At 38.0% G+C, this 24,852-nt stretch overlaps 2 protein-coding genes across 5 annotated transcripts in view; one reads left to right on the forward strand and one right to left on the reverse strand.

Annotated features, from left to right (window-relative positions):
• trpm4a (transient receptor potential cation channel, subfamily M, member 4a) overlaps window positions 1–24,852 on the forward strand; it is a 102,552-nt gene that overhangs the window by 10,072 nt on the left and 67,628 nt on the right. For all 4 annotated transcript variants that reach the window (XR_009824488.1, XM_062036360.1, XM_062036362.1 and 1 more), the window contains exons 4-8: window positions 5,444–5,505; window positions 7,368–7,608; window positions 15,518–15,698; window positions 19,566–19,735; window positions 23,659–23,836. Coding sequence is in view for 3 of the 4 variants with exons in the window: in XM_062036360.1 (XP_061892344.1) it covers window positions 5,444–5,505; window positions 7,368–7,608; window positions 15,518–15,698; window positions 19,566–19,735; window positions 23,659–23,836 (832 nt within the window). In the remaining variant the exon portion in view is untranslated. The remainder of the gene's footprint in view (window positions 1–5,443; window positions 5,506–7,367; window positions 7,609–15,517; window positions 15,699–19,565; window positions 19,736–23,658; window positions 23,837–24,852) is intronic.
• Window positions 24,734–24,852, reverse strand: part of abat (4-aminobutyrate aminotransferase) — a 212,215-nt gene continuing 212,096 nt past the window's right edge. Inside the window, exon 17 of the transcript XR_009824489.1 lies at window positions 24,734–24,845. The gene's annotated coding sequence lies outside the window, so the exon portion shown is untranslated. The remainder of the gene's footprint in view (window positions 24,846–24,852) is intronic.

Here is a 24,852-nt window from a genome sequence, read left to right on the forward strand (position 1 = left end):
ACTTTATTTTTTTTTTGCAAATAATTAACTTAGAATTTCATGGCTGCAACACGTGCCAAAGTAGTTGGGAAAGGGCATGTTCACCACTGTGTTACATGGCCTTTCCTTTTAACAACACTCAGTAAACGTTTGGGAACTGAGGAGACACATTTTTTTCAACCCATATTCAACTGAATATGGGTTGAAAATGATTTGCGAATCATTGTATTCCGTTTATATTTACATCTAACACAATTTCCCAACTCATATGGAAACGGGGTTTGTATCTTTAGAAACATTGCATGAGTGTCATCTCATAAATGAAAACCTGCAATCCATCCTGAGAGTCTCAAGGGCACAGAACCTTACCCCAAACATTAATGAAGCTGTTGCAAAGTATCGAGCTTGGACAAAAATTCATGGAAAGTGTCATGATCCGTGGTCCGGATCATGTTTTTGTTATGTTCTGTAGGTTTTGGACTCGACTACTTCCTGTTTTTTGTGAAGCCTTGTTTGTTTTGGTTGCCATTAGGGATGTCCGATAATGGCTTTTTGCCGATATCCGATATTCTGATATTGTCCAACTCTTTAATTACCGATATCAACCGATACCGATATATACAGTCGTGGAATTAACACATTATTATGCCTAATTTGGACAACCAGGTATGGTGAAGACAAGGTCCTTTTTTTTTAAATTAATAAAATAAAATAAGATAAATAAATTAAAAATTTTCTTGAATAAAAAAGAAATTAAAACAATATAAAAACAGTTACATAGAAACTTGTAATGAATGAAAATGAGTAACATTAACTGTTAAAGGTTAGTACTATTAGTGGACCAGCAGCACGCACAGTCATGTGTGCTTACGGACTGTATCCCTTGCAGACTGTATTGATATATATTGATATATAATGTAGGAACCAGAATATTAATAACAGAAAGAAACAACCCTTTTGTGTTGGTGCACTAATTGTAAGTGTATCTTGTGTTTTTTATGTTGATTTAATAAAAAATAAATAAAAAAACCCCAAAAAAACGATACAGATAATAAAAAAATCGATACCGATATTTTCCGATATTACATTTTAAAGCATTTATCATCCCTAGTTGCCATGGTTGCTTATTGTTTCCACCTGCCTCTGATTGGTGTTCGCCCGCTCACCTGCTGCCTGAGCACTAATCAGAGGCATTATTTAAGCCTGCCTTTGCCGGTCAGTCGGCCTGGCGTCTTGCTACAAGCACCTGTTACGTGAGTTTTGCCTTGTCTCTAGTTGTTTGCTTCATGCCATGTATGTCTTGTTTGTTCATGCTACAGTTAGTAAGTTTTTCTCGTCCATAGTTTATGCTAAGTGTTAGCTTAGCTTCGAGTGCGATCAGGCGCGTTGTTCTGTCGGCTCGCTTTCTGTTTTGTACTCCTTTTGATTTCGTGAGGAATAAATCCCGTTTTTACCTGCACGCCTTGTCCGGACTAGTCCGTCTGCATTCCTGGGAGAACGACCCCGCAGTAAGCTGCAACCCCGCCGTGACAGAATGACGCCAGGCCGACTGACCGGCAAAGGCAGGCTTAAATAATGCCTCTGATTAGTGCTCGGGCAGCAGGTGAGCGGGCGAACACCAATCAGAGGCAGGTGGAAACAATAAGCAACCATGGCAACCAAAACAAACAAGGCTTCACAAAAAACAGGAACCTACAGAACATAACAAAAACATGATCCGGACCACGGATCATGACATAAAGAGATCTAAAATAGACAAATATTCAATACAGGTTTTAGAAAAGGTGCAATTTTTTTTTAGCATTTTGTCATGAAAATGTTTCCTACCATCCAAAACTAGAGACCGGTTAGCCTTTAGAGCAGGGGTCACCAACCTTTTTGAAACCAAGAGCTACTTCTTGGGTACTGATTAATGCGAAGGGCTACCAGTTTGATACACACTTAAATAAATTGCCAGAAATAGCCAATTTGCTCAATTTACCTTTAACTCTATGTTATTATTGATAATTAATGATATTTACACTTAATTGAACGGTTTAAAAGAGGAGAAAACACGAACAAAATGACAATTAAATTTTGAAACATAGTTTATCTTCAATTTCGACTCTTTAAAATTCAAAATTCAACCGAAAAAAAGAAGAGAAAAACTAGCTAATTCGAATCTTTTTGAAAAAATAAAAAACAGAATTTATGGAACATCATTAGTAAATTTTCCTGATTAAGATAATTTTAGAATTTTGATTAAATAGGTTAAAATCCAATCTACACTTTGTTAGAATATATAACAAATTGGACCAAGCTATATTTTTAACAAAGACAAATCATTATTTCTTCTAGATTTTCCAGAACAAAAATTTTAAAAGAAATTCAAAAGACTTTGAAATAAGATTTAAATTTGATTCTACAGATTTTCTAGATTTGCCAGAATATTTTTTTTGAATTTTAATCATAATAAGTTTGAAGAAATATTTCGCAAATATTCTTCGTCGAAAAAACAGAAGCTAAAATGAAGAGTTAAATTAAAATGTATTTATTATTTTTTACAATAAAAAAAATACATTTACTTGAACATTGATTTAAATTGTCAGGAAAGAAGAGGAAGGAATTTAAAAGGTAAAAAGGTATATGTGTTTAAAAATCCTAAAATCATTTTTAAGGTTGTATTTTTTCTCTAAAATTGTCTTTCTGAAAGTTATAAGAAGCAAAGTAAAAAAAATTAATGAATTTATTTGAACAAGTGAAGACCAAGTCTTTAAAATATTTTCTTGGATTTTCAAATTCTATTTGAGTTTTGTCTCTCTTAGAATTAAAAATGTCGGGCAAAGCGAGACCAGCTTGCTAGTAAATAAATAAAATTTAAAAAATAGAGGCAGCTCACTGGTAAGTGCTGCTATTTCAGCTATTTTTAGAACAGGCCGGCGGGCTACTCATCTGGTCCTTACGGGCTACCTGGTGCCCGCGGGCACCGCGTTGGTGACCCCTGCTTTAGACACACACGCAAGAATCCAATTAATTAACCCTACAAAGTACATTTGGAAATCTGCAACTGCTTCTCTTCCCTCTGCATTAGTTACTTTGTCTCGTCTTGTCTTAACTATCTTGGAACTCTTTTTTTTTTGCACTGCTCTCAAAAATCTAAACAATAGAATTGATCAACCGGTCTCGCGACAAAATTGACAAGGTTTCCTCGACGAGAGGTTCGGATTCGGGTGAACATGTCTGTTCTGACTAAACGTTTGATGCCCAATATACCTGGAGAAGAAGAGGCAAATATAATCATTCAGTCAGTATTTGAGTATATATCGAGCGGGTGTGAGAGGTATGCGCAAAGTGGCACGGTTACGCACAAATGGCTGTGAGAAGGAGGCGATGTCTTATTGGTATTTGACTTTATTGAATGGTCTCTTGGGAGAAGTGGAGGGTTGTGTGTCAGGTTCAAACACTGATGACATCTATTAAACAAGACAAGAAGCAAAGAATCAAACAGAGGCAGAATTCAATTTTGACTCAATTGAGGAGAAACGACCCACGCTCTGACGAAAAAGGTTTACGTCTCCACCTTTATTTGGACACTCCCTGTTTACACAACATCTGCTTCCAAAGGAATGGGGAGTATGTAAACAGTCATTGTTTTCGGTCACATTAACACAAAAGAAAAAGATGCCTCGGGCTTGGGCTGGTCCTGGATTCAGCTTGGGCAGGTCTTGGATGACAATAGATAACCCCCCTCCCATCTCCTCCCATCGTACACAATGGAATTTTCCAAGCCTTTGCTTGGTGCAACAAAGACGGCCTCTTGTCTGTTCATTGGGAACTCAGAACGGAACGTTTTTTGATAATTGACATACAATTTTTCTGACACGTGTGCCTGGCGATTCTTCCAGTCGAGGACGATGAAGACATCTGTCCATGCTATATGGAGCAAGCGTTGCCCACGGGTCTCTAAATCAAAAATCGTCACCCCAGGAATCGGAATCGGATCAAATCGTTTTGTGCCCAAAGATTCACACCCCTAATAAACAGGGTCGTCTTAAGGGTGGTTTCTCTGTACTCTTTCCTCCTTTTTATTCAGCGCAGGGTTGTACGGTATACCGGGACTAGTATAGTACCGCGATACTAACAAATCATATTCGGTACTATACTGCCTCTAAAAAGTACCGGTATTATTTACCGGTGAGTATTTTTTAGCATCACAAAATCTTTTCTCGTTTTTTGAAAATGTATAATATGTTTATAAACTAAGGAAATACGTCCCTGGACACATGAAGACTTAAATGATGACCATTGTATGATCCTGTAACTACTTGGTATCGGATCGATACCCAAATTTGTGGTATCATGCAAAACTAAAGTAAAGCATCCAAACAACAGGAGAATAAGTGTTTATTACATTTTAACAGAAGCGTAGATAGAACATGTTAAAAGAGAAAGTAAACAGATATGAACAAGTAGATTAATAATACATTTTTACAGCTTGTCCTTTATAATTTTGACTAAATAATAGAATGGAAAATGACACAATATGTTACTGCATATGTCAGCAGACAAATTGGGAGCCTTTGTTTGTTTACTTACTACTAAAAGAAAAATTGTCTTGTATGTTCACTATTTTATTTAAGAACAAAATTGCAATTAGAAACATATGTTTAATGTACTGTAAGATTTTTTGTTAAAATAAAACCAATAATGCCATTTTTTGTGGTCCCCTTTATTTAGAAAAGTATTGAAAAATATCGAAATACATTTTGGTACCGATACCGGGCCTTTGCGTGCCGGCCCAATCACACAATATCTACAGCTTTTCACACACACAAGTGAATGCAAGGCATACTTGGTCAACAGCCATACAGGTCACACTGAGGGTGGACGTATAAACAATTTCAACACTGTTACAAATATGCGCCACACTGTGAACCCACACCAAACAAGAATGACAAACACATTTCGGGAGAACATCCGCACCGTAACACAACATGAACACAACAGAACAAATACCCAGAACCCCTTGCAGCACTAACTCTGCCGGGACGCTACAATATACACCCCCCGCTACCCCCTACTCCATAACTTGAGTTGATTTATTTTGGAAAACCTTGTTACATTGTTTAATGCATCCAGCGGGGCATCACAACAAAATTAGGCATAATAATGTGTTAATTCCACGACTGTATATATCGGTATCGGTTGATATCGGAATCTGTAATTAAGAGTTGGACAATATCAGAATATCGAATATCGGCAAAAAAGCCATTATCGGACATCTCTAGTATCAGGACAACCCTAGTGTGTGCAGTTTTGGATATGCAAATATCGATACTATGAGGGCAAGCACAATTTACAAAGAAACTCGAAAAGGCATGTTGAGTTTGGAGGTTGGCACATACTGTATGACTTAACTTAACGTAACTTAACTTAACTGCAGATTGTAAATGTTCTTGCTAACAAAGACCAATCTTCTGCTCAGAGCTGGATCCCCAACATCATCAAGAAGCGGGTGTGCAACGCTTTTGTCGAAGACCCGTCCAGGTAAATATCTGCAAATATCAATACAAAAACAACTTTCATCACACTACAGTACGTCGTGATCATTTGTCTTTGACTAAGTATTTGTTCTTGTTAAATGATCGGGTTTGAGGGTGATATTTGCTCATTTTCTGTCTGATAAGATCATTCTTCTCACTAAGCAGATTTTATGTTAGAGTGTTTTACTTGTTTTAAGTGTCCTAAATGATCTCAGTAAGATATTACAGCTTGTTGCTGAGATTTGATGACCTATATTGAGTAAAACATGCTTGAAACTAGAATATCAACTTTTGCAAAGCTGTGTCATTAACACTCACAAGTATAAAACTACTTTTCAAAAGTAATCATTTCTTATTTTAATTTCTCGAAATTTCTTGAAATTAAAACAGATGACAGCTAGGGCTGCAACTAACGATTAATTTGATAATCGATTAATCTGTCGATTGTTGCTTCGATTAATCGATTAATAATCGGATAAAAGAGACAAACTACATTTCTATCCTTTCCAGTATTTTATTGGAAAAAAAACAGCATACTGTCACCATACTTATTTTGATTATTGTTTCTCAGCTGTTTGTACATGTTGCAGTTTTTGTTGTTGTTGTGTTTGCTGTTGTTGTTTTTGTCTCTCTGTCTAATCCCCCTCTTGTCCCCACAATTCCCCCCTCTGTCTTCCTTTTTCTCTCTTTCTATCCCCTCCTGCTCCGGCCCGGCTGCACCAAATGATAATATAAATACATTTAATAAAGTCAAAATACAAATAAGGCAACAAGAGAAGTATCCTACACTTCTCTTTTGTAAAGTAAATCTGAACAGCCGATATGGGCATCTACATCTGCTATATGATTTGCCCGAGAAGCTGTGCAGGACATTATTAAAAAAAAAGAATTAAAAAAAAAAGTACATGTTGCAGTTTATAAATAAAGGTTTATAAAAAAAAAAATTAATCTTTTTTTTTTTAATTAAAAAATGCATGCGCATAGCACAGATCCAACAAATCGATGACTAAATTAATCGCCAACTATTTTTATAATCGATTTTAATTGATTAAAATCGATTAGTTGTTGCAGCCCTAATGACAGCCAGATGGACTTTGCTGTTTTATTTTCAATGAAACAATAGAAAATAGGTACTCATATAGTAGTACAGTTGGCACAGTACAGCAAACTGACAGTTAATATTTAAACATTTGACATTTCTAACAATTTTGAACAGAAATAGTTCATGCACATTCAGATAAATTCCTCAAAATTACAATTAAATACATTTTGGCCGGGGGCCGGGCTGTATATATGCGCACTAATTGACTGAAAGAGCACGCACTTGGCGCGATGATGTCATGTTATCCATGGAAAAATGCATTTTTAGACAACATGATTTGCCTGAGCGGCTAGGAGACCCCGAGAGTAACAAGCGCTTGCCTTGTTGCCTTTCCATTAAGAACAATAAACTAGTTTTTAGTATAAGTTTGCTGGTTTCAAGAAATGTAATGCCGAGCGCATATCATTATGTCAAGATAATGGCACTAGCATTGACTTCATTTAAGAATATTTTCTAAACATATTAAGCAAAAAGATCTCTTTTTGCTTATTTCTACCAAGAAAAGTGCACTTGTTATTAGTGAGAATATACTTATTTTAAGAAATTTTTGGGTTCATTGAGGTTAGCTAATTTTACTTGTTTTGGAAAGTCTTGACAAGCCAAATTTTCTTGTTCTATTGGCAGATAATTTTGCTTAGTTCAAATAAAATACCCCTCATTTTTTTATTTTTTTTTATTGTTTTTGAACACTGACTTTTTGCAGTGTGGAACAGAGACATTAAAAATCGTGGGATGACAATCTGTGTGTGTGTGTGTTTTGTCAGTGATGGAGAGCTGTGTCTTTGTGGCGACGTGCGGCACTTGCATCACTCTTTCCCTGAGAAGACTGAGAAGACAGAGAAGACAGAGAAGACAGAGAAGACAGAGGAGACTGCAGAGATAGAGGAGACAGAGGAGTCCTCGGAGGTGGTCCACCAGTGGGACAGTAGCAAGAACACCACAGAGTGTCCCACCGATGCCTTCGGAGAGCTGGAGTTTGCCGGCGCCAGTTGCAGGCACAGTTATGTGAGTCCTTAGCACACTCTCACACTCTCTGCAGTCACATTTCAAAGAGCGGAGAAGCAGGATTTTTAAACCACGCCCACATGGCGAGCCAAACCTTGACACAGCAAGTCGATCGGCCATTGTTTGCCAGCTGCAAGCTGGTTCTCAAAGCATGTTTGCAATGGCTGTTGTGTCTACAGTATGGAAGCTTTCAAGGAAAGTTACCGAGTCAGCATTCTGTTGTTTGTAGTTTTTACATTCGGGGATTAAGATTTTATTCTGAAATGTACAGTCGTGGTCAAAAGTTTGCATACACTTGTAAAGAACATATTTTCATGATTGTCTTGAGCAGGGGTCCCCAAACTTTTTGACTCCGGGGCCGCATTGGGGTAAAACAATTTGGCTGGGGGCCGCGCGCTATATATATATATATATATATATATATATATATATGTATATATATATATATATATATATATATATATATATATATATATATATATATATACACACTACCGTTCAAAAGTTTGGGGTCAATTTTGTGGAATAGCCTTCATTTCTAAGAACAAGAATAGACTGTCGAGTTTCAGATGAAAGTTCTCTTTTTCTGGCCATTTTGAGCGTTTAATTGACCCCACAAATGTGATGCTCCAGAAACTCAATCTGCTCAAAGGAAGGTCAGTTTTGTAGCTTCTGTAACGAGCTAAACTGTTCTCAGATGTGTGAACATGATTGCACAAGGGTTTTCTCATCATCAATTAGCCTTCTGAGCCAATGAGCAAACACATTGTACCATTAGAACACTGGAGTGATAGTTGCTGGAAATGGGCCTCTATACACCTATGTAGATATTGCACCAAAAACCAGACATTTTCAGCTAGGATAGTCATTTACCACATTAGCAATGTATAGAGTGTATTTCTTTAAAGTTAAGACTAGTTTAAAGTTATCTTCATTGAAAAGTACAGTGCTTTTCCTTCAAAAATAAGGACATTTCAATGCGACCCCAAACTTTTGAACGGTAGTGTGTATATATATATATATATATACATATATTACATGTAAATGTGTGTGTGTGTATGTATGTATATGTAAATGTGTATATATGTATATGTCTATGTATATGTATATGTCCATGTATATGTGTATATATATACGTATGTATATGTGTATATATGTATATGTGTCTATATGTGTGTATATATATACGTATGTATATGTGTATATATGTATATGTGTCTATATGTGTGTATATATATACGTATGTATATGTGTATATATGTATATGTGTCTATATGTGTGTATATATATATATATATATATATATATACATATATATATATATATATATATATATATATATATATATATATATATATATATATGTGTATATATATATATATATATATATATATATATATATATATATATATATATATATATATATATATATATATATATATATATATATATATATATATATATATATATATATGTGTATATATATATATATATATATATATATATATATATATATATATATATATATATATATATATATATATATATATGTATTCATACATATATATTCCTTGCGCACTAATTGATTTAAAGAGCGTACTTGCTGTATGTCACGTTATCGATGGTAAAATGCATTTTTAGACAATATGATTTGCCTGAGTGGCTCGGAGACGGTAGAAAATGGACTAGTAAGGACAAATTAAAAAAAATATATAATAATAATAATAATAATTGTATTTTTTTTTTTTACGTGGGACTTCCCGCGGGCCAGATTTTGGACGCTGGGGGGCCGTATCCAGCCCATGGGCCGTAGTTTGGGGACCCCTGGTCTTGAGTTTCCAATAGTTTCTACAACTCTTATTTTTTTGTGATGTAGTGATTGGAGCACATACTTGTTGGTCACAAAAAACATTCATGAAATTTGCTTCTTTTATGAATTTATTATGGGTCTACTGAAAATGTGAGCAAATCTGCTGGGTCAAAAGTATACATACAGCAATGTTAATATTTGCTTACATGTCCCTTGGCAAGTTTCACTGCAATAAGGCGCTTTTGGTAGCCATCCACAAGCTTCTGCTTGAATTTTTGACCACTCCTCTTGACAAAACTGGTGCAGTTCAGCTAAATTTGTTGGTTTTCTGACATGGACTTGTTTCTTCAGCATTGTCCACACCTTTAAGTCAGGACTTTGGGAAGGCCATTCTATTGTTCCTGGGATTAAAGGCCTCACCTTTTCTCCTCCAAACATATTGCTGGGTATTGTGGCCAAACAGCTCCATTTTTGTTTCATCTGACATCACATGGACAAAGATAAGACCTTCTGGAGGAAAGTTCTGTGGTCGGATGAAACAAAAATGGAGCTGTTTGGCCACAATACCCAGCAATATGTTTGGAGGAGAAAAGGTTGAGGCCTTTAATCCCAGGAACACCAATCCTACCGTCAAGCATGGTGGTGGTAGTATTATGCTCTGGGCCTGTTTTGCTGCTTTACAGAGAGTAAATGGGACAATGAAAAAGGAGGATTACCTCCAAATTCTTCAGGACAATCTAAAATCATCAGCCCGGAGGTTGGGCCTTGGAGGCAGTTGGGTGTTCCAACAGGACAATGACCCCAAACACACGTCAAAATTGGTAAAGGAATGGCTAAATCAGGCTAGAATGAAGGTTTTAGAATGGCCTTCCCAAAGTCCTGACTTAAACGTGTGGACAATGCTGAAGAAACAAGTCCAGGTCAGAAAACTTAGCTGAACTGCACCAATTTTGTCAAGAGGAGTGGTCAAAAATTCAAGCAGAAGCTTGTGGATGGCTACCAAAAGCGCCTTATTGCAGTGAAACTTGCCAAGGGACATGTAAGCAAATATTAACATTGCTGTATGTATACTTTTGACCCAGCACATTTGCTCACATTTTCAGTAGATCCATAATAAATTAATACAATTAATTATTTAAGTACAGTGTTTTTATTTATTATATCCAAACACAGTGTTACTGTTCAAAATGTGTGTGGCCAAACATTAAATATACTTGTCAAATAAAACTTCTGTCTCGTTTTTAATGAATACTTAGCCATACTACGCTACTGTATTTTTAATGTTGGTCATTATGGTGGTACTTGGAGAGCCAGGTCTTTTCTGAGGTGGTACTTGGTGAACACATTTTGAGAACCAGCGTTGCAGAAGGCTGCAATTGTGCAAGTATGATAGGGGTGTAACCGTACGCCATTATCACATTTCAGTACTCACCTTGGGTTTAAGGTCATGGTTGGAGTAATTTTGAGTGCACAAAGGGAACAAAATGAAAAACTGCTTTTCTTTTGTGTAAACAGCCTCAAGGCGTTTTACTTCTGCCACAAGGTTATGTCATTGTTGCTGTTGGTTTCACAGTTAGTTAAACAGTTACAAACATAACTCAAAAAGTTATTGGCGGATTTTTTATGAGACTTTCAGGAAATGTCCGAAATGGTTTACCTTACGTTAACGTTTCTGTGTGTTTGTGTGAATCTTGGGGGACCACATGATTCGATTAGATTCTTGGGGGTAACGATTAAATTCAGAATCGATTCTCCATTCAAAACGCTACTCGTTTCAAAATCAATACTTTTTTAATAACATTGGAAGCAAGGAGCATGATTACCGTATTTTTCGGACTATAAGTCGCAGTTTTTTTCACAGTTTGGCCGGGGGTGCGACTTATACTCAGGAGCGACTTATGTGTGAAATTATTAACACATTAGCGTAAAATATCAAATAATATTCAGTGTTTCCCATAAACTGCCAAGATACCTGTGGCGGCGGGGGCGTGGTTATGGGTGTGGCTATGGGCGTGGTCACCATGACATCATCGAGTAATTTGCATAATTTACTACAATGATATGCTTTTATCTAAAAGGCTCAAAAAATGTATACTTACTAATGAATAATAACAGTTTTGTTTTAAACGTCCATCCATCCATCCATCCATTTTACAATATAATTACAAAACTTTATGTACATATTTATATACAGATTTGAACAATAAGTTATTCACTGAAATATATTTATTAATTGTGGTTCTTACAAAAAATATATCTTATAAAATATAAAAGCTAAAATGTCTCTTAAAGCTCTGCCCCTTTAATTAGTGCATACTAAATAATTTAACTTTAGCCTACTACTACAACCATATTATTTACCAGCAACATAAAGTGAAACAGAGGCAGAGGTGTCCTGCCACAGTCAGTAACAAATAAACAGAAAACAGTAGTGGTCAAATACAAATAAGGCAACAAGAGAAGTATCCTACACTTCTCTTTTGTAAAGTAAATCTGAACAGCCTATATGGGCATCTACATCAACTATATGATTTGCCTGAGAAGCTGGACAGGACAAAAAAATTTATTTTATTTTTTTAAAATTTGTGGCGGACGTAATTCTTTCGTGGCGGGCCGCCACAAATAAATGAATGTGTGGGAAACACCGATATTATTTAGCTCATTCACGTAAGAGACTAGACGTATACGATTTCATGGGATTTAGCGATTAGGAGTGACAGATTGTTTGGTAAACGTATAGCATGTTCTATATGTTATAGTTATTTGAATGACTCTTACCATAATATGTTACGTTAACATACCAGACACGTTCTCAGTTGGTTATTTATGCCTCATATAACGTACACGTATTCAGCCTGTTGTTCACTATTCTTTATTTATTTTAAATTGCCTTTCAAATGTCTATTCTTGGTGTTGGCTTTTATCAAATACATTTCCCCCAAAAATGCGACTTTTACTCCAATGCGACTTATATATGTTTTTTTCCTTCTTTATTATGCATTTTCAGCCGGAGCGACTTATACTACGAAAAATACGGTAACTACATTTCTTCATAAAATAGATAAACAGTTCTGATTAACTTTTATATTACTTAAAAGAAAACTGGTTTTGCTTAATAAAATTCTACCCAAACATTTAATAAAGTCAAATACAAATAAGGCAACCAGAGAAGTATCCGACACTTATCTTTTCTAAAGTAAATCTGTACACAGATATTTTTTTTTTTTGGAATCGATTAAGAATCGTCATAAATAGAAATCGCAATTGATTCAGATTTTTTTTTTTGACACCCCTAATAGATTGCCCTTCTATATGGCCTAGTGCAGGGGTCGGCAACCCGCAGCTCTAGAGCAGTGGTTCTCAAATGGGGGTACGTGTACCCCTGGGGGTACTTGAAGGTATGCCAAGGGGTACGTGAGATTTTCTTTTAATATTGTAAAAATAGCAATAATTCAAAAATCCTTTATAAATATAAATAAAACCTATCTTTTTTTCCAAATAGTTCAAGAAAGACCACTACAAATGAGCAATATTTTACACTGTTATACTATTTAATAAATCAGAAACTGATGTTACTTCTTTATTTCTACCAAAAATGCTTTGCTCTGATTAGGGGGTACTTGAATTAAAAAAAATTCACAGGGGGTACATCACTGAAAAAAGGTTGAGAACCACTGCTCTAGAGCCACATGCGGCTCTTTAGCGCCGCCCTAGTGGCTCTCTGGAGCTTTTTCAAAAATGTATGAAAAATGGAAAAAGGTGAGGAGGAAAAAAAACATTTTTTGTGTTAATATGGTTTCTGTAGGAGGACAAACATGACACAAACCTCCCTAATTGTTATAAATCACACTGTTTATATTAAACATGCTTCACTGATTCGAGTACTTGGCGAGCGCCGTTTTGTCCTACTAATTTTGGCGGTCCTTGAACTCACCCTAGTTTGTTTACATATAACTTTCTCCGACTTTCTAGGACGTGTTTTATGCCACTTCTTTTTCCGTCTCATTTTGTCCACCAAACTTTTAAAGTTGTGCGTGAATGCACAAAGGTGAGTTTTGTTGATGTTATTGACTTGTGTGGAGTGCTAATCGGGCATATTTGGTGAGTGCATGACTGCAAGCTAATCGATGCTAACATGCTATTTAGGCTAGCTATGGGTGAGGGCCGACATCCGGGCAACTGAGCTACATACGGGTTCTTCGAGCCATAGCAACCAGACTGGCGTTGAAAACAACCCGTCGCCATTACTCTTTAACCTGTCGACCTACGCTGGTTAGACCCGTCATTCTGCCTCCAAAATGCCGAAAACCTGTGTTGTTTTTGGTTGTGCTAACCACAACTGGAAACAGGGAAAACAAAGGTTGTATTTTGTTCTGCCAAAGCGCGATAAAAGCCCACAGAGACGAGACAAATGGCTCGCAGCTTTACACCGGGAAAACGAGGACGGTTCTCACTGGAGTCCCCCAAAGTCCCGGGTCGTGTGTTCGGATCACTTCGTTTCTGGTAAATATAAGGAACAAAAATCCACCTTCTTAACCACAACTTGGCTATACGTCCGTGCTAATGTTGTACTTGTTGAATTTGTACCTTATAATGTTCGACAGCTCAAGTTGTTGTTGTACGAAAATAACATGCGGTATATACTATATAGTCTATAGCCTAGCTAGCTATTTTCGAAAACCGGACAACGAGAGGATACCAAAGGCAGCGTTAAGATGGACACCACCGGGAAAACGTAAGCCAGGGCGGCCAAAGAACACCTGGCGAAGAACAGTTGTACTTAAACAATACATGTAGCCCTCAAATCTCTCAATATTTTATACACTAACACTTGATCTTGTTGTTAACTTCCGCGTCTCTTTCTTAGTAGCGCGCAGGCTAAGCTAACTAGCAAGCTAAGCTAAGCCTGAGAAGCTTTAAAGTTCACTGAGACGAGTCTGACGCAAATAATACATTTTCGTTTTTTCACACGATATGCGAATAAGTAAAAATGCGTAAATGAAGGATTTAACGCCGACTTCCAAGCCACAACACTCGTTAAATGCTTTTTCTGTCAATGCTGTGTTCGCTGTGAGCTGGTTTGTTTTCAACGAATTCCCGGTTGCTAGGGGATTGGTAGGCGGAAGTGACGTAGGTCCGCCCTCACCCATATGTACATATTGCATCATTATGCCTTATTTGTAGCTATATTTGAGGTCATTTAGTTTCCTTTAAGTCCTCTTAATTCAATTTATATCTCATGACACACTATCTGTATGTAATAAGGCTTTTATTTTTTTGAGGCTCCAGACAGATTTGTTTTTGTATTTTTGGTCCAATATGGCTCTTTCAACATTTTGGGTTGCCGACCCCTGGCCTAGTAGTTAGAGTGTCCGCCCTGAGATCGGTAGGTTGAGAGTTCAAACCCCGGCCGAGTCATACCAAAGACTATAAAAATGGGACCCATTACCTCCCTGCTTGGCACTCAGCATCAAGGGTTGGAATTGGGGGTTAAATCACCAAAAATGATTCCCGGGCGCGGCCACTGCTGCTGCTCACTGCTCCCCTCACCTCCCAGGGGGTGATCAAGGGTGATGGGTCAAATGCAGAGAATAATTTCGCCACACCTAGTGTGTGTGTGACAATCATTGGTACTTTAACTTTAACTTTTATATTGCCTAGAAAAAATGTCACAGAATATGTTTGCTGCATGTTCCGCAACATGTCAAACCACCACAGGTTGGAGCATGACGTCATAGATATGCAGGAAACGATTGTCTCCATGGGCACAGCCGGTAGTACACGCAAAAAAACCTCATTTAAATAGGGCGGTGTGCACCACTTTGCACTTGTTATCAAGTGCTTTCTACTTCTACTGGGTAGAATAGGGAGTCTATTGATTACATAGGATACTGCTGCAACCGAGCTACAGGCGCGTGTATCGTTTTAGTAGATCACCGGCAAGAGGGCCACTAATAGTACGTGCAATGTCATAATTTGCACGCGCTATTTTGTAGATCAGGCCCAAAGTGTGCGTTCTGTACTGTAACACTGCACTGTTGTTTTCCACTGCCACCGTTGTTTTCGAAGACACCCAAATGATCATTTTGTCCTTTCTAGTTTCTGCGGCTATCATGTGACACGCCACCTCAAAAAATCTACTCCCTGCTGACCACACACTGGCGATTGCCCTCACCCAATTTGGTGGTGTCAGTGGTGGGAGGCGAAGGACGTGAGACGGTCAAATCATGGGTGAGAGATGTCCTGAGGAATGGGCTGGTTCGAGTTGCACAGAGTACAGGTAAGAGTCCCGTGCAACATACATGGTCCGACCGCTTTTGTCAACATCAAATTTAAGACTCAAGATGCTCCCTTGTACGAAAAATAGGTACATTTATGTTGACATGTGTGGTTAACTTTATTATTAACACTTAGCAGTCTGATACAACAACCGCAAATACTGTCTAGTTACACAGCATTCACACAACTGGACACATTTAATCGGAATAAAAGCCTAACCGGAATAAAATTGCTTCATGTAAACACGCCATTCGGAATATTCTGACCCGATCACACACGTTCGGATCAAAATTTCATTCCATGAGACGGGTGGTTTATGTCGAAAGTCATTCGGATTGGAGCACATGAAAACATATTTTCCGAAATTCAGGTTAGAATGATCCTTACTGCGCATGTCTTTGATGTCAGACTACATTTAATAGTCTCGGAATAAAACGATCGTCTTGGTGCTGTCTCCCTCCCAGTCACCATGTACAGACATAGCTTTATACACTTATGAATTTGTTGCTTTAAAACGAGAATAGTAAAAACAAAAGTATGGTCTGGAGTGTTATGTGTCGATATACCAATAGAAGAAGGGATCCAGTTGTCGTCTTAACGAGCTGTTTTATTCATAATGTAACTGTTATGGTTAGACTAGGGGAGGTGACGGCAACAGACACCAGGGGACTGTAGCTCTAAGATTTATTATATTTATAGACCATATATATATATATATAATAATCAAACAATACTATATATACTAACTAAGGAAATAGAGTGTGTCAAAACCCAAGAGTGTGTGTGTGTGAGGCTATGTGTGTAGTTATCTGAAGTTTGTGTTACCAAGTGTTGAACGAGAGACGAGGAAGTCCAGGGGAGAGAGAAGTCTACAGGTCCGAGTCCAAGGCGGGTGTAGTCAAGGATCGAGGGAGGCAGTCAGAGTCCAGAGGGAGATCCGGGGAAAAGTGAGACGCACAGCTCACTTTCCAGGCAACGGAGGGTATGCACGCGAACAGAAGGTTATATTCCGGCGCGGCATGGCAGCTTGTGCAGGCTTAAGAAGGCAGCTCGATCATTACAGGCAGGTGCGCTGGCGGCTGCTGCTGCAGGGCGGAGACGCGCGCGGCACGTCCCTGGATATGTGCGGCCGTGGGCGTGTCCCGAGGTGCGACAAGCAGAGCGCAAGGATGAGGGCGCATTGGAATGCGCCCTGGCCGTGACAGTTACAGCTACTCCAAGTGCCAACTGCTAGCCAAAAACACATACACAGAATGTCGTAACATGAAGAAGACCCGTACATAATCACAACATATAAAGTACAGAACAGCTCCATTTCAAAAAGAGAGGTAAAACAAAAGTAGTGAACAGAAGGAAAAAAATGATGAATAAATACCGTAATAACATCGGGCTAGCAGAAATGCACAAAGCCTTGTCTGTTTACAGTGGAAGTCTACTGCTTATTTAGCACCTGCAGTGATCGTACTCGTCCAAAGGATGGCGCCGTAGCACAAATAATAAAACACCTTTCCGAAGTCAAAGTAAAGTATACCGATTTAAGGTGTCATGCATGAAAATGCACGTCATAATCACATAATTTTTTTCAGTTATTCACAACGTTACAGCTACTCCAAGTGCTAACTGCTAGCCAAAAACACATACACAGAATGTCGTAACATAATCACAACATATAAAGTACAGAACAGCTCCATTTCAAAAAGAGAGGTAAAACAAAAGTAGTGAACAGAAGGGAAAAAAATAAATAAATAAATACCGTAATAACGTCGGGCTAGCAGAAATGCACAAATAATAAAACACCTTTCCGAAGTCAAAGTAAAGCAAGCCGATTTATCGTCATAATCACATAATTTTTTCAGGGTCCATGTACACGGTAACGTTCTGATCCAAATGATGATCCGATTAAATGAATGTTGTCCATGTACAGGTGGCTTACTGTTCAGTGCAATATAAGCTTCAAAGTAAAAGCATGGAGCGGCGAAGTATTTAGCCAGGGGTTAGTTAGGTGTGGGAGCAGAGGTAAAGCATGGGTGGATGTGGTAGGCAAGGAGAACAAAGGAAGCAGGTAAATGGAAAAGTACGTTGGGTAATGAAGTAGGTGTGGCTCGTGGTTTGACGGCTTTTAGTAACGTTTGAAACTTCTTACAGTGTGAAACATGCTCACATCTATTAATGAGAATGATCTCAGTAAGATATTACAGCTTGTTGCTGAGATTTGATGACCTATATTGAGTAAAACATGCTTGAAACTAGAATATCAACTGTTGCAAAGCTGTGTCATCAACACTCACAAGTATAAAACTACTTTTTTAAAGTAATAATTTCTTATTTCAAGCATGAAATAAAAAAAATCATGACTTTGACCCATTTGTGTCTCATAATTAAAACAGATGACAGCAAATTACGGGCTGTAATTCCTTGCGCACTAATTGACTGAAAGAGCACGCATTTGGCGCGATGGTGTCATGTTATCGATGGAAAAATGCAAGAAATGTAATGCCGAGCGCTACTTAATTTAAGAATATTTTTCAACGAATTGAGAAAAAAGGTCTCATATTTGTTTTTTCTATCAAGAAAAGAAAAGTGCACTTGTTATTAGTGAGAAAATACTTATTTTAAGGTATTTTTGGGTTCATTGAGGTTTGCTAATTTAACTTGTTTTGGAAAGTCTTGACCAGCCAAATTTTCTTGTTCTATTGGCAGATAATTTTGCTTAGTTCAAGTAAAATACCCCTAACTTTTGTATTTTTTTCCCTTGTTTTTGAGCACTGACTTTTTGCAGTGTAGTTGGTGTGTTTTGCTCAGACACATGAAAAATGAAGAGGAACATTGGTGCAAGCCTTTCCCTATTGACGGTCACACACTAAAAAAGAATGTGAGGCCACTTTATTAATTTTGTATATCAAAAGATGCTAAAAAGCGTTACAAAGTATGTCAATATATGCTAAGCTTTTTGAACAAAACATCTCAGATTTGTATTGTAAAAGACAAAGCCAAATAGTGCAACATATAACAATAAACCCCATTAATAATGAATTGATTGTATTTCTACAAAAGGCGGGGGGTTGAAAATGGCAAGCCACGTTTTTCTTGTGGGAATTTTTTTTTAGTTAAAAAGAGTTTGTCTGCATTGACAAAGCTACGGACACAGGGAGACCGGGCTTTCTGCTCCGCCGCTCCCAGTCTGTGGAACGCTCTCCCTGACCACCTGGGGGCACCACAGACTGTGGATGCTTTTAAAAAAGGCTTGAAAACCCTTCTTTTTAAAAAAGCCTTGTTTTTTTTAGATACATGCATACTAGTTTTAGCTATTTGGCTGTTCTAGTTTTTATTTTTTTATTTTTTTTATTATCTTTTTAAAAATTTTTTAATTATTATTATTTTTATTTTATTTAAAAAAAAATTTTTTAATACACTGTAGCGCTTTGAGGTTGTGTACTCAATGTAAAGTGCTTTTTACAAATAAAATCTATTATTATTATTATTATTATTATTATTATTATTATTATTATTGGCACTTATATTAACAATATCACTAATACTTGGGTAGTATTCAGGTCAGGGTATTGTTGGCCGTTTTTTAGAGGGCTTTATGGGCTGAATAGTGTACTTCCATTATCTGCATTGTTAGCCACCTTTTACTTGCCACATTTTACGACTTAGAATACATAATAAAAAGGATACCACATGTGTTCTTGTCTTACATAGGGATTGTGAATGATAGGCAACATTCCAAAAAAAAAGTGCAGTTCCCCTTTAAGGAGTTTGAAACTTGAAATTGCACCATATTGTAAAGGCTTACTCTTTTGGTATGTATATCCTTAATGTTTTGAAAAAAACCCATCAAAATCACACCCCCTCTCTCACCCAGGGGCCTGGATCTTTACGGGGGGTCTACGGGAAGGCGTGGCTCGCTGTGTCGGCGAGGCGGTGAGGGACCACAGCGCTGCAGCTTCGAAGATCTCCAAGAAGAAAGTCATAGCTGTGGGAATCGCACCCTGGGGCATTGTGTTCGACAGACAACAGCTTGTTAATGCAGAGGTACTCATTAAGCGCTGCACATTCCATGAACGTGTTCTACTCACGACTGAGGGTGGGTGGATCCATCCAAATAGGAAGGGATTTTTTTTTGTAATTTTTCAGGTTTCTTAGTTTTTTTGTTCATATTTTTTTACATTATTATGGGCCTGCTGAAATGCAAGCAGCCCATATTATTATTGCTCATCCTTCAACTTTTATTATGGGCCTGCTGCAATGCAAGCGCCCATTCACATGCTGCTAAGCAGCAGTGAATGGACACTTGCAATGCAAGCAGCCCATATTATTATTGCTCATACTTCAACTTTAATAATTATGGGCCCGCTGCAATGCCAGCGCCCATTCACATGCTGCTAAGAAGCAGTGAATGGACACTTGCAATGCAAGCAGCCCATATTATGATTGCTCATACTTCAACTTTTAATAATTATGGGCCCGCTGCAATGCCAGCGCCCATTCACATGCTGCTAAGCAGCAGTGAATGGACACTTGCAATGCAAGCAGCCCATATTATTATTGCTCATACTTCAACTTTAATAATTATGGGCCCGCTGCAATGCCAGCGCCCATTCACATGCTGCTAAGAAGCAGTGAATGGACACTTGCAATGCAAGCAGCCCATATTATTATTGCTCATACTTCAACTTTAATAATTATGGGCCCGCTGCAATGCCAGTGCCCATTCACATGCTGCTAAGAAGCAGTGAATGGACACTTGCAATGCAAGCAGCCCATATTATTATTGCTCATACTTCAACTTTTAATAATTATGGGCCTGCTGCAATGTCACCGCCCATTCACATGCTGCTAAGCAGCAGTGAATGGACACTTGCAATGCAAGCAGCCCATATTATTATTGCTCATACTTCAACTTTTAATAATTATGGGCCCGCTGCAATGCCAGTGCCCATTCACATGCTGCTAAGAAGCAGTGAATGGACACTTGCAATGCAAGCAGTCCATATTATTATTGCTCATACTTCAACTTTTAATAATTATGGGCCCGCTGCAATGCCAGTGCCCATTCACATGCTGCTAAGAACAGTGAATGGACACTTGCAATGCAAGCAGCCCATATTATTATTGCTCATACTTCAACTTTTAATAATTATGGGCCCGCTGAAATGCCAGTGCCCATTCACATGCTGCTAAGAACAGTGAATGGACACTTGCAATGCAAGCAGCCCATATTATTATTGCTCATACTTCAACTTTTAATAATTATGGGCCCGCTGCAATGCCAGTGCCCATTCACATGCTGCTAAGAAGCAGTGAATGGACACTTGCAATACAAGCAGCCCATATTATTATTGCTCATACTTCAACTTTTAATAATTATGGGCCCGCTGCAATGCCAGCGCCCATTCACATGCTGCTAAGCAGCAGTGAATGGACACTTGCAATGCAAGCAGCCCATATTATTATTGCTCATACTTCAACTTTAATAATTATGGGCCCGCTGCAATGCCCGCGCCCATTCACATGCTGGCACCTTATTCCGTCGGTTTGTTTTCTCCGGATGCAAATGGACGAATCCGGACAGGACTTGCAGGTAAGGACATGATTTAATAGTAAATTAACACAAAACAGGTACAAAACAGATTACAAACCGACGGAATAAGGTGCCGATCACACCTGAAGCTAAGGCTACTACTTAGCACAGACTAGGGATCACTAGCAGGGGCTAGGAGACTAGCAAAACTAACGTAACCGTAGCGTGACGCAAACAAAGAAGCCAGACCGACTGACTGGCAAAGGCAGGCTTAAATAATGTCAGTGTTTACAAACAGGTGCGTGTCCGGAACACAAGAGGCAGGTGAAACTAATACGTAGCCATGGTAACAAACTCAGAGGTGCATAAACAGGAACTAAAGGAAACCAAAACTAACAGAAAACACAAGTGACTCGAAAAACTTCAACAGACTATGATCCGGGCAGCGGATCATAACAATCGGCCTCTAATTAGAAAATCCTGATTTATTTACTTTTTTAAAGGGTGGAGTTACTTTCTCTATTTTCATGCAGTCTGGAAATATGTGTAAAATACATGCGATCGGTATTAGTTGAACTCACTCATGGATGATCGGTATCGGAATCGGCAGCATAGAAGCCTGATCAGAACACCTCTAATTTATAGCTTATTAAAACTGTTCACATAATTTTTTTGTTTGTCCTTTGCCCTTTGTTGTGTTGTGATTGTAATTATGATCAACACATTAAACTCCAAATCACAAAATCACCCAATGATCACAAATGTTAAGCAAAAAGTATCAGTATAAAAAATATTAGCTCTATATTTACTTGGTATCGGATTGATACCACTCCTACTAGCTACCTATGCACCTTGTTCTTGACTTAGTTTGCTCTGGGGATCATTGAGATATATAAATCAGAAAATGTGTTTTTCCTGCAACTTTACTAATATGCCTCTGTGTGAGGAAAGTGTGGGGGGGGGGGGGGGGGGGTTAAATAATTTTGCAATGCAGTCTGCTGAAAATGATGAAAAGAGCCACTCTACATAGCAACTGACGCTGTGATCAAAGTTAGATTTGTCACTAAACACATTTAGAAATATTCAACACTCTAGAGTTTGTCTGCATTGACAAAGCTACGAACAATGGGAGACCGGGCTTTCTGCTCCGCCGCTCCCAGTCTGTGGAACGCTCTCCCTGACCACCTGAGGGCACCACAGACTGTGGATGCTTTTAAAAAAGGCTTAAAAACCCTTCTTTTTAAAAAAGCCTTTTTTTTTTCTTAGATATATGCATACTAGTTTTAGCTATTTGGCTGTTCTAGTTGTTATTTTTATTTTTTTTTTTATTATCTTTTTAAAATTTTTTTAATTATTATTATTTTTATTTTATTTTATTTTTATTTTATTTTATTTTTTTTAATACACTGTATCACTTTGAGGTTGTTTACTCAATGTAAAGTGCTTTTTACAAACAAAATCTATTATTATTATTATTATTATTGGCACTTATATTAACAAGTAGCCATGGTAACAAACTCAGAGGTGCATAAACAGGAACTAAAGGAGTCCAAAACTAACAGAAAACTAGCAGAAAACACAAGTGACTCGAAAAACTTCAGCAGATTATGATCCGGGCAGCGGATCATAACAATCAGCCTATAATTAGAAAATCCTGATTTATTTACTTTTTTAAAGGGTGGAGTTACTTTCTCTATTTTCATGCAGTCTGGAAATATGTGTAAAACACATGCGATCGGTATTAGTTGAACTCACTCATGGATGATCGGTATCGGAATCGGCAGCGTAAAACCCTGATCAGAACACCTCTTAATTTATAGCAACTGTTCACATCATTTTTTTGTTTGTCCTTTGCCCTTTGTTGTGTTCTGATTGTAATTATGATCAACACATTAAACTCCAAATCACAAAATCACCCAATGATCACAAATGTTAAGCAAAAAGTATCAGTATCAGAAATATTAGCTCTATATTTACTTGGTATCGTATTGATACCACTCCTACTAGCTACCTATGCACCTTGTTCTTGACTTAGTTTGCTCTGGGGATCATTGAGATATATATAAATCAGAAAATTTGTTTTTCCTGCAACTTTACTAAAGTAATACACTCAGGAAGGGATTAGTATGGCTCCATGTGAGGAAAGTGTTAAATCATTTTGCAATGCAGTCTGCTGAAAATGATGAAAAGAGCCACTCTACATAGCAACTGACGCTGTGGTCAAAGTTGGAATTGCCACTCAACACATTTAGAAATATTCAACACTCTACTGCCACCTGCCGGCTGAAGTGGATAGTGCACTCCCCCCAATTCGTCAGGTTTCATGTGTCAGGTAAACCGCGAGGAATGGAGCCATATGAATCCCCTTCCTACCGTAGTTAGTTTGGGTTGTCTCTCCTGACTTCTGACCAACTATTCTGTCATCCATTTGAAGGGAAGCTTCCCCGCTTGCTACTACGTCCAGAACACGGCACATGACTCGTGCCTCCTGGACAGCAACCACCAAGCGTTCTTGCTGGTGGATGATGGCAGTAGCGGCCGAAGGGGAGGAGAGACGGCCTTTCGTGCAGGTCTGGAAGGTCATATCTCTCACCAGCGCACCGGCATTCTGGGTAAGATCTACACTCGATTTACGTGACTATTGACTGGGTACCTCAAGTAATACCGTCAGTTCATAATGGAGTCCTGAAGAAATCATGGCAGCTCATGAGAGAACCATGCACAAACATCGCTTTAACCTGGGAAAGGATCAATATCTGCAAGATATTTGTCACGCGTCATATGCATCACATTAGTATCATGTATCATGGTAAAACCTGTTTCAGTGTATCCCGTCTATGACCAACTCATCAAGTCCTGATCAACCGATTTCTTATTACTACTGAAGTGCACGCTTTAGTCCACACTTTTGTCGACATTAAATGTATTTCTATGAAAACTGCTTATGTGCACGGTACTGCTTACGTTTGTAGTATTATAATTTTTAACTTCATTATGTTACCGGTAATACAAAAAGCATTAAAACCTGTTAAGCGCAAAGTAAGCTTCAAAATAAAAGCATGTGTTTTGGATCTTTTCCTAATCCATAAAAAAAATGTCCAGAAGAAACCAAGGTCATTTTAAGTATTTATTCGAGTAGTCAAATAACATCAGATTATGAATGAGAAAGGTTTTATGCTGCTACGGAAAGAAAGAAGAGCAAGAGTGAGAGAGAGACTGAGTGAGAGTACTTTCAAAGAGACGAGGAAGGGGTTTGGGCGAAATGTCCAGTCTCCTGGGATCATCATTGATCCCCACCTTCTACCAATCTCGTCGCGTCCGTTGTGTCCTTAAGCAAGACACGTCACCCTTGCTCCTGATGGGTCGTGGTTAGGGCCTTGCACGGCAGCTCCCGCCATCAGTGTGTGAATGTGTGTGAATGGGTGAATGTGGAAATAGTGTCAAAGCGCTTTGAGTGCACTGCAGAAAGTCAGTGTTCAAAAACAAGAAAAAAAAATACAAAAATGAGGGGTATTTTATTTGAACTAAGCAAAATTATCTGCCAATAGAACAAGAAAATTCGGCTGGTCAAGACTTTCCAAAACCAGTAAAATTAGCTAAGCTCAATGAACCCAAAAATACCTTAAAA

The sequence above is a fragment of the Entelurus aequoreus genome, linkage group LG25 (assembly GCF_033978785.1).
Source record: "Entelurus aequoreus isolate RoL-2023_Sb linkage group LG25, RoL_Eaeq_v1.1, whole genome shotgun sequence".
NCBI lineage: Eukaryota > Metazoa > Chordata > Actinopteri > Syngnathiformes > Syngnathidae > Entelurus > Entelurus aequoreus.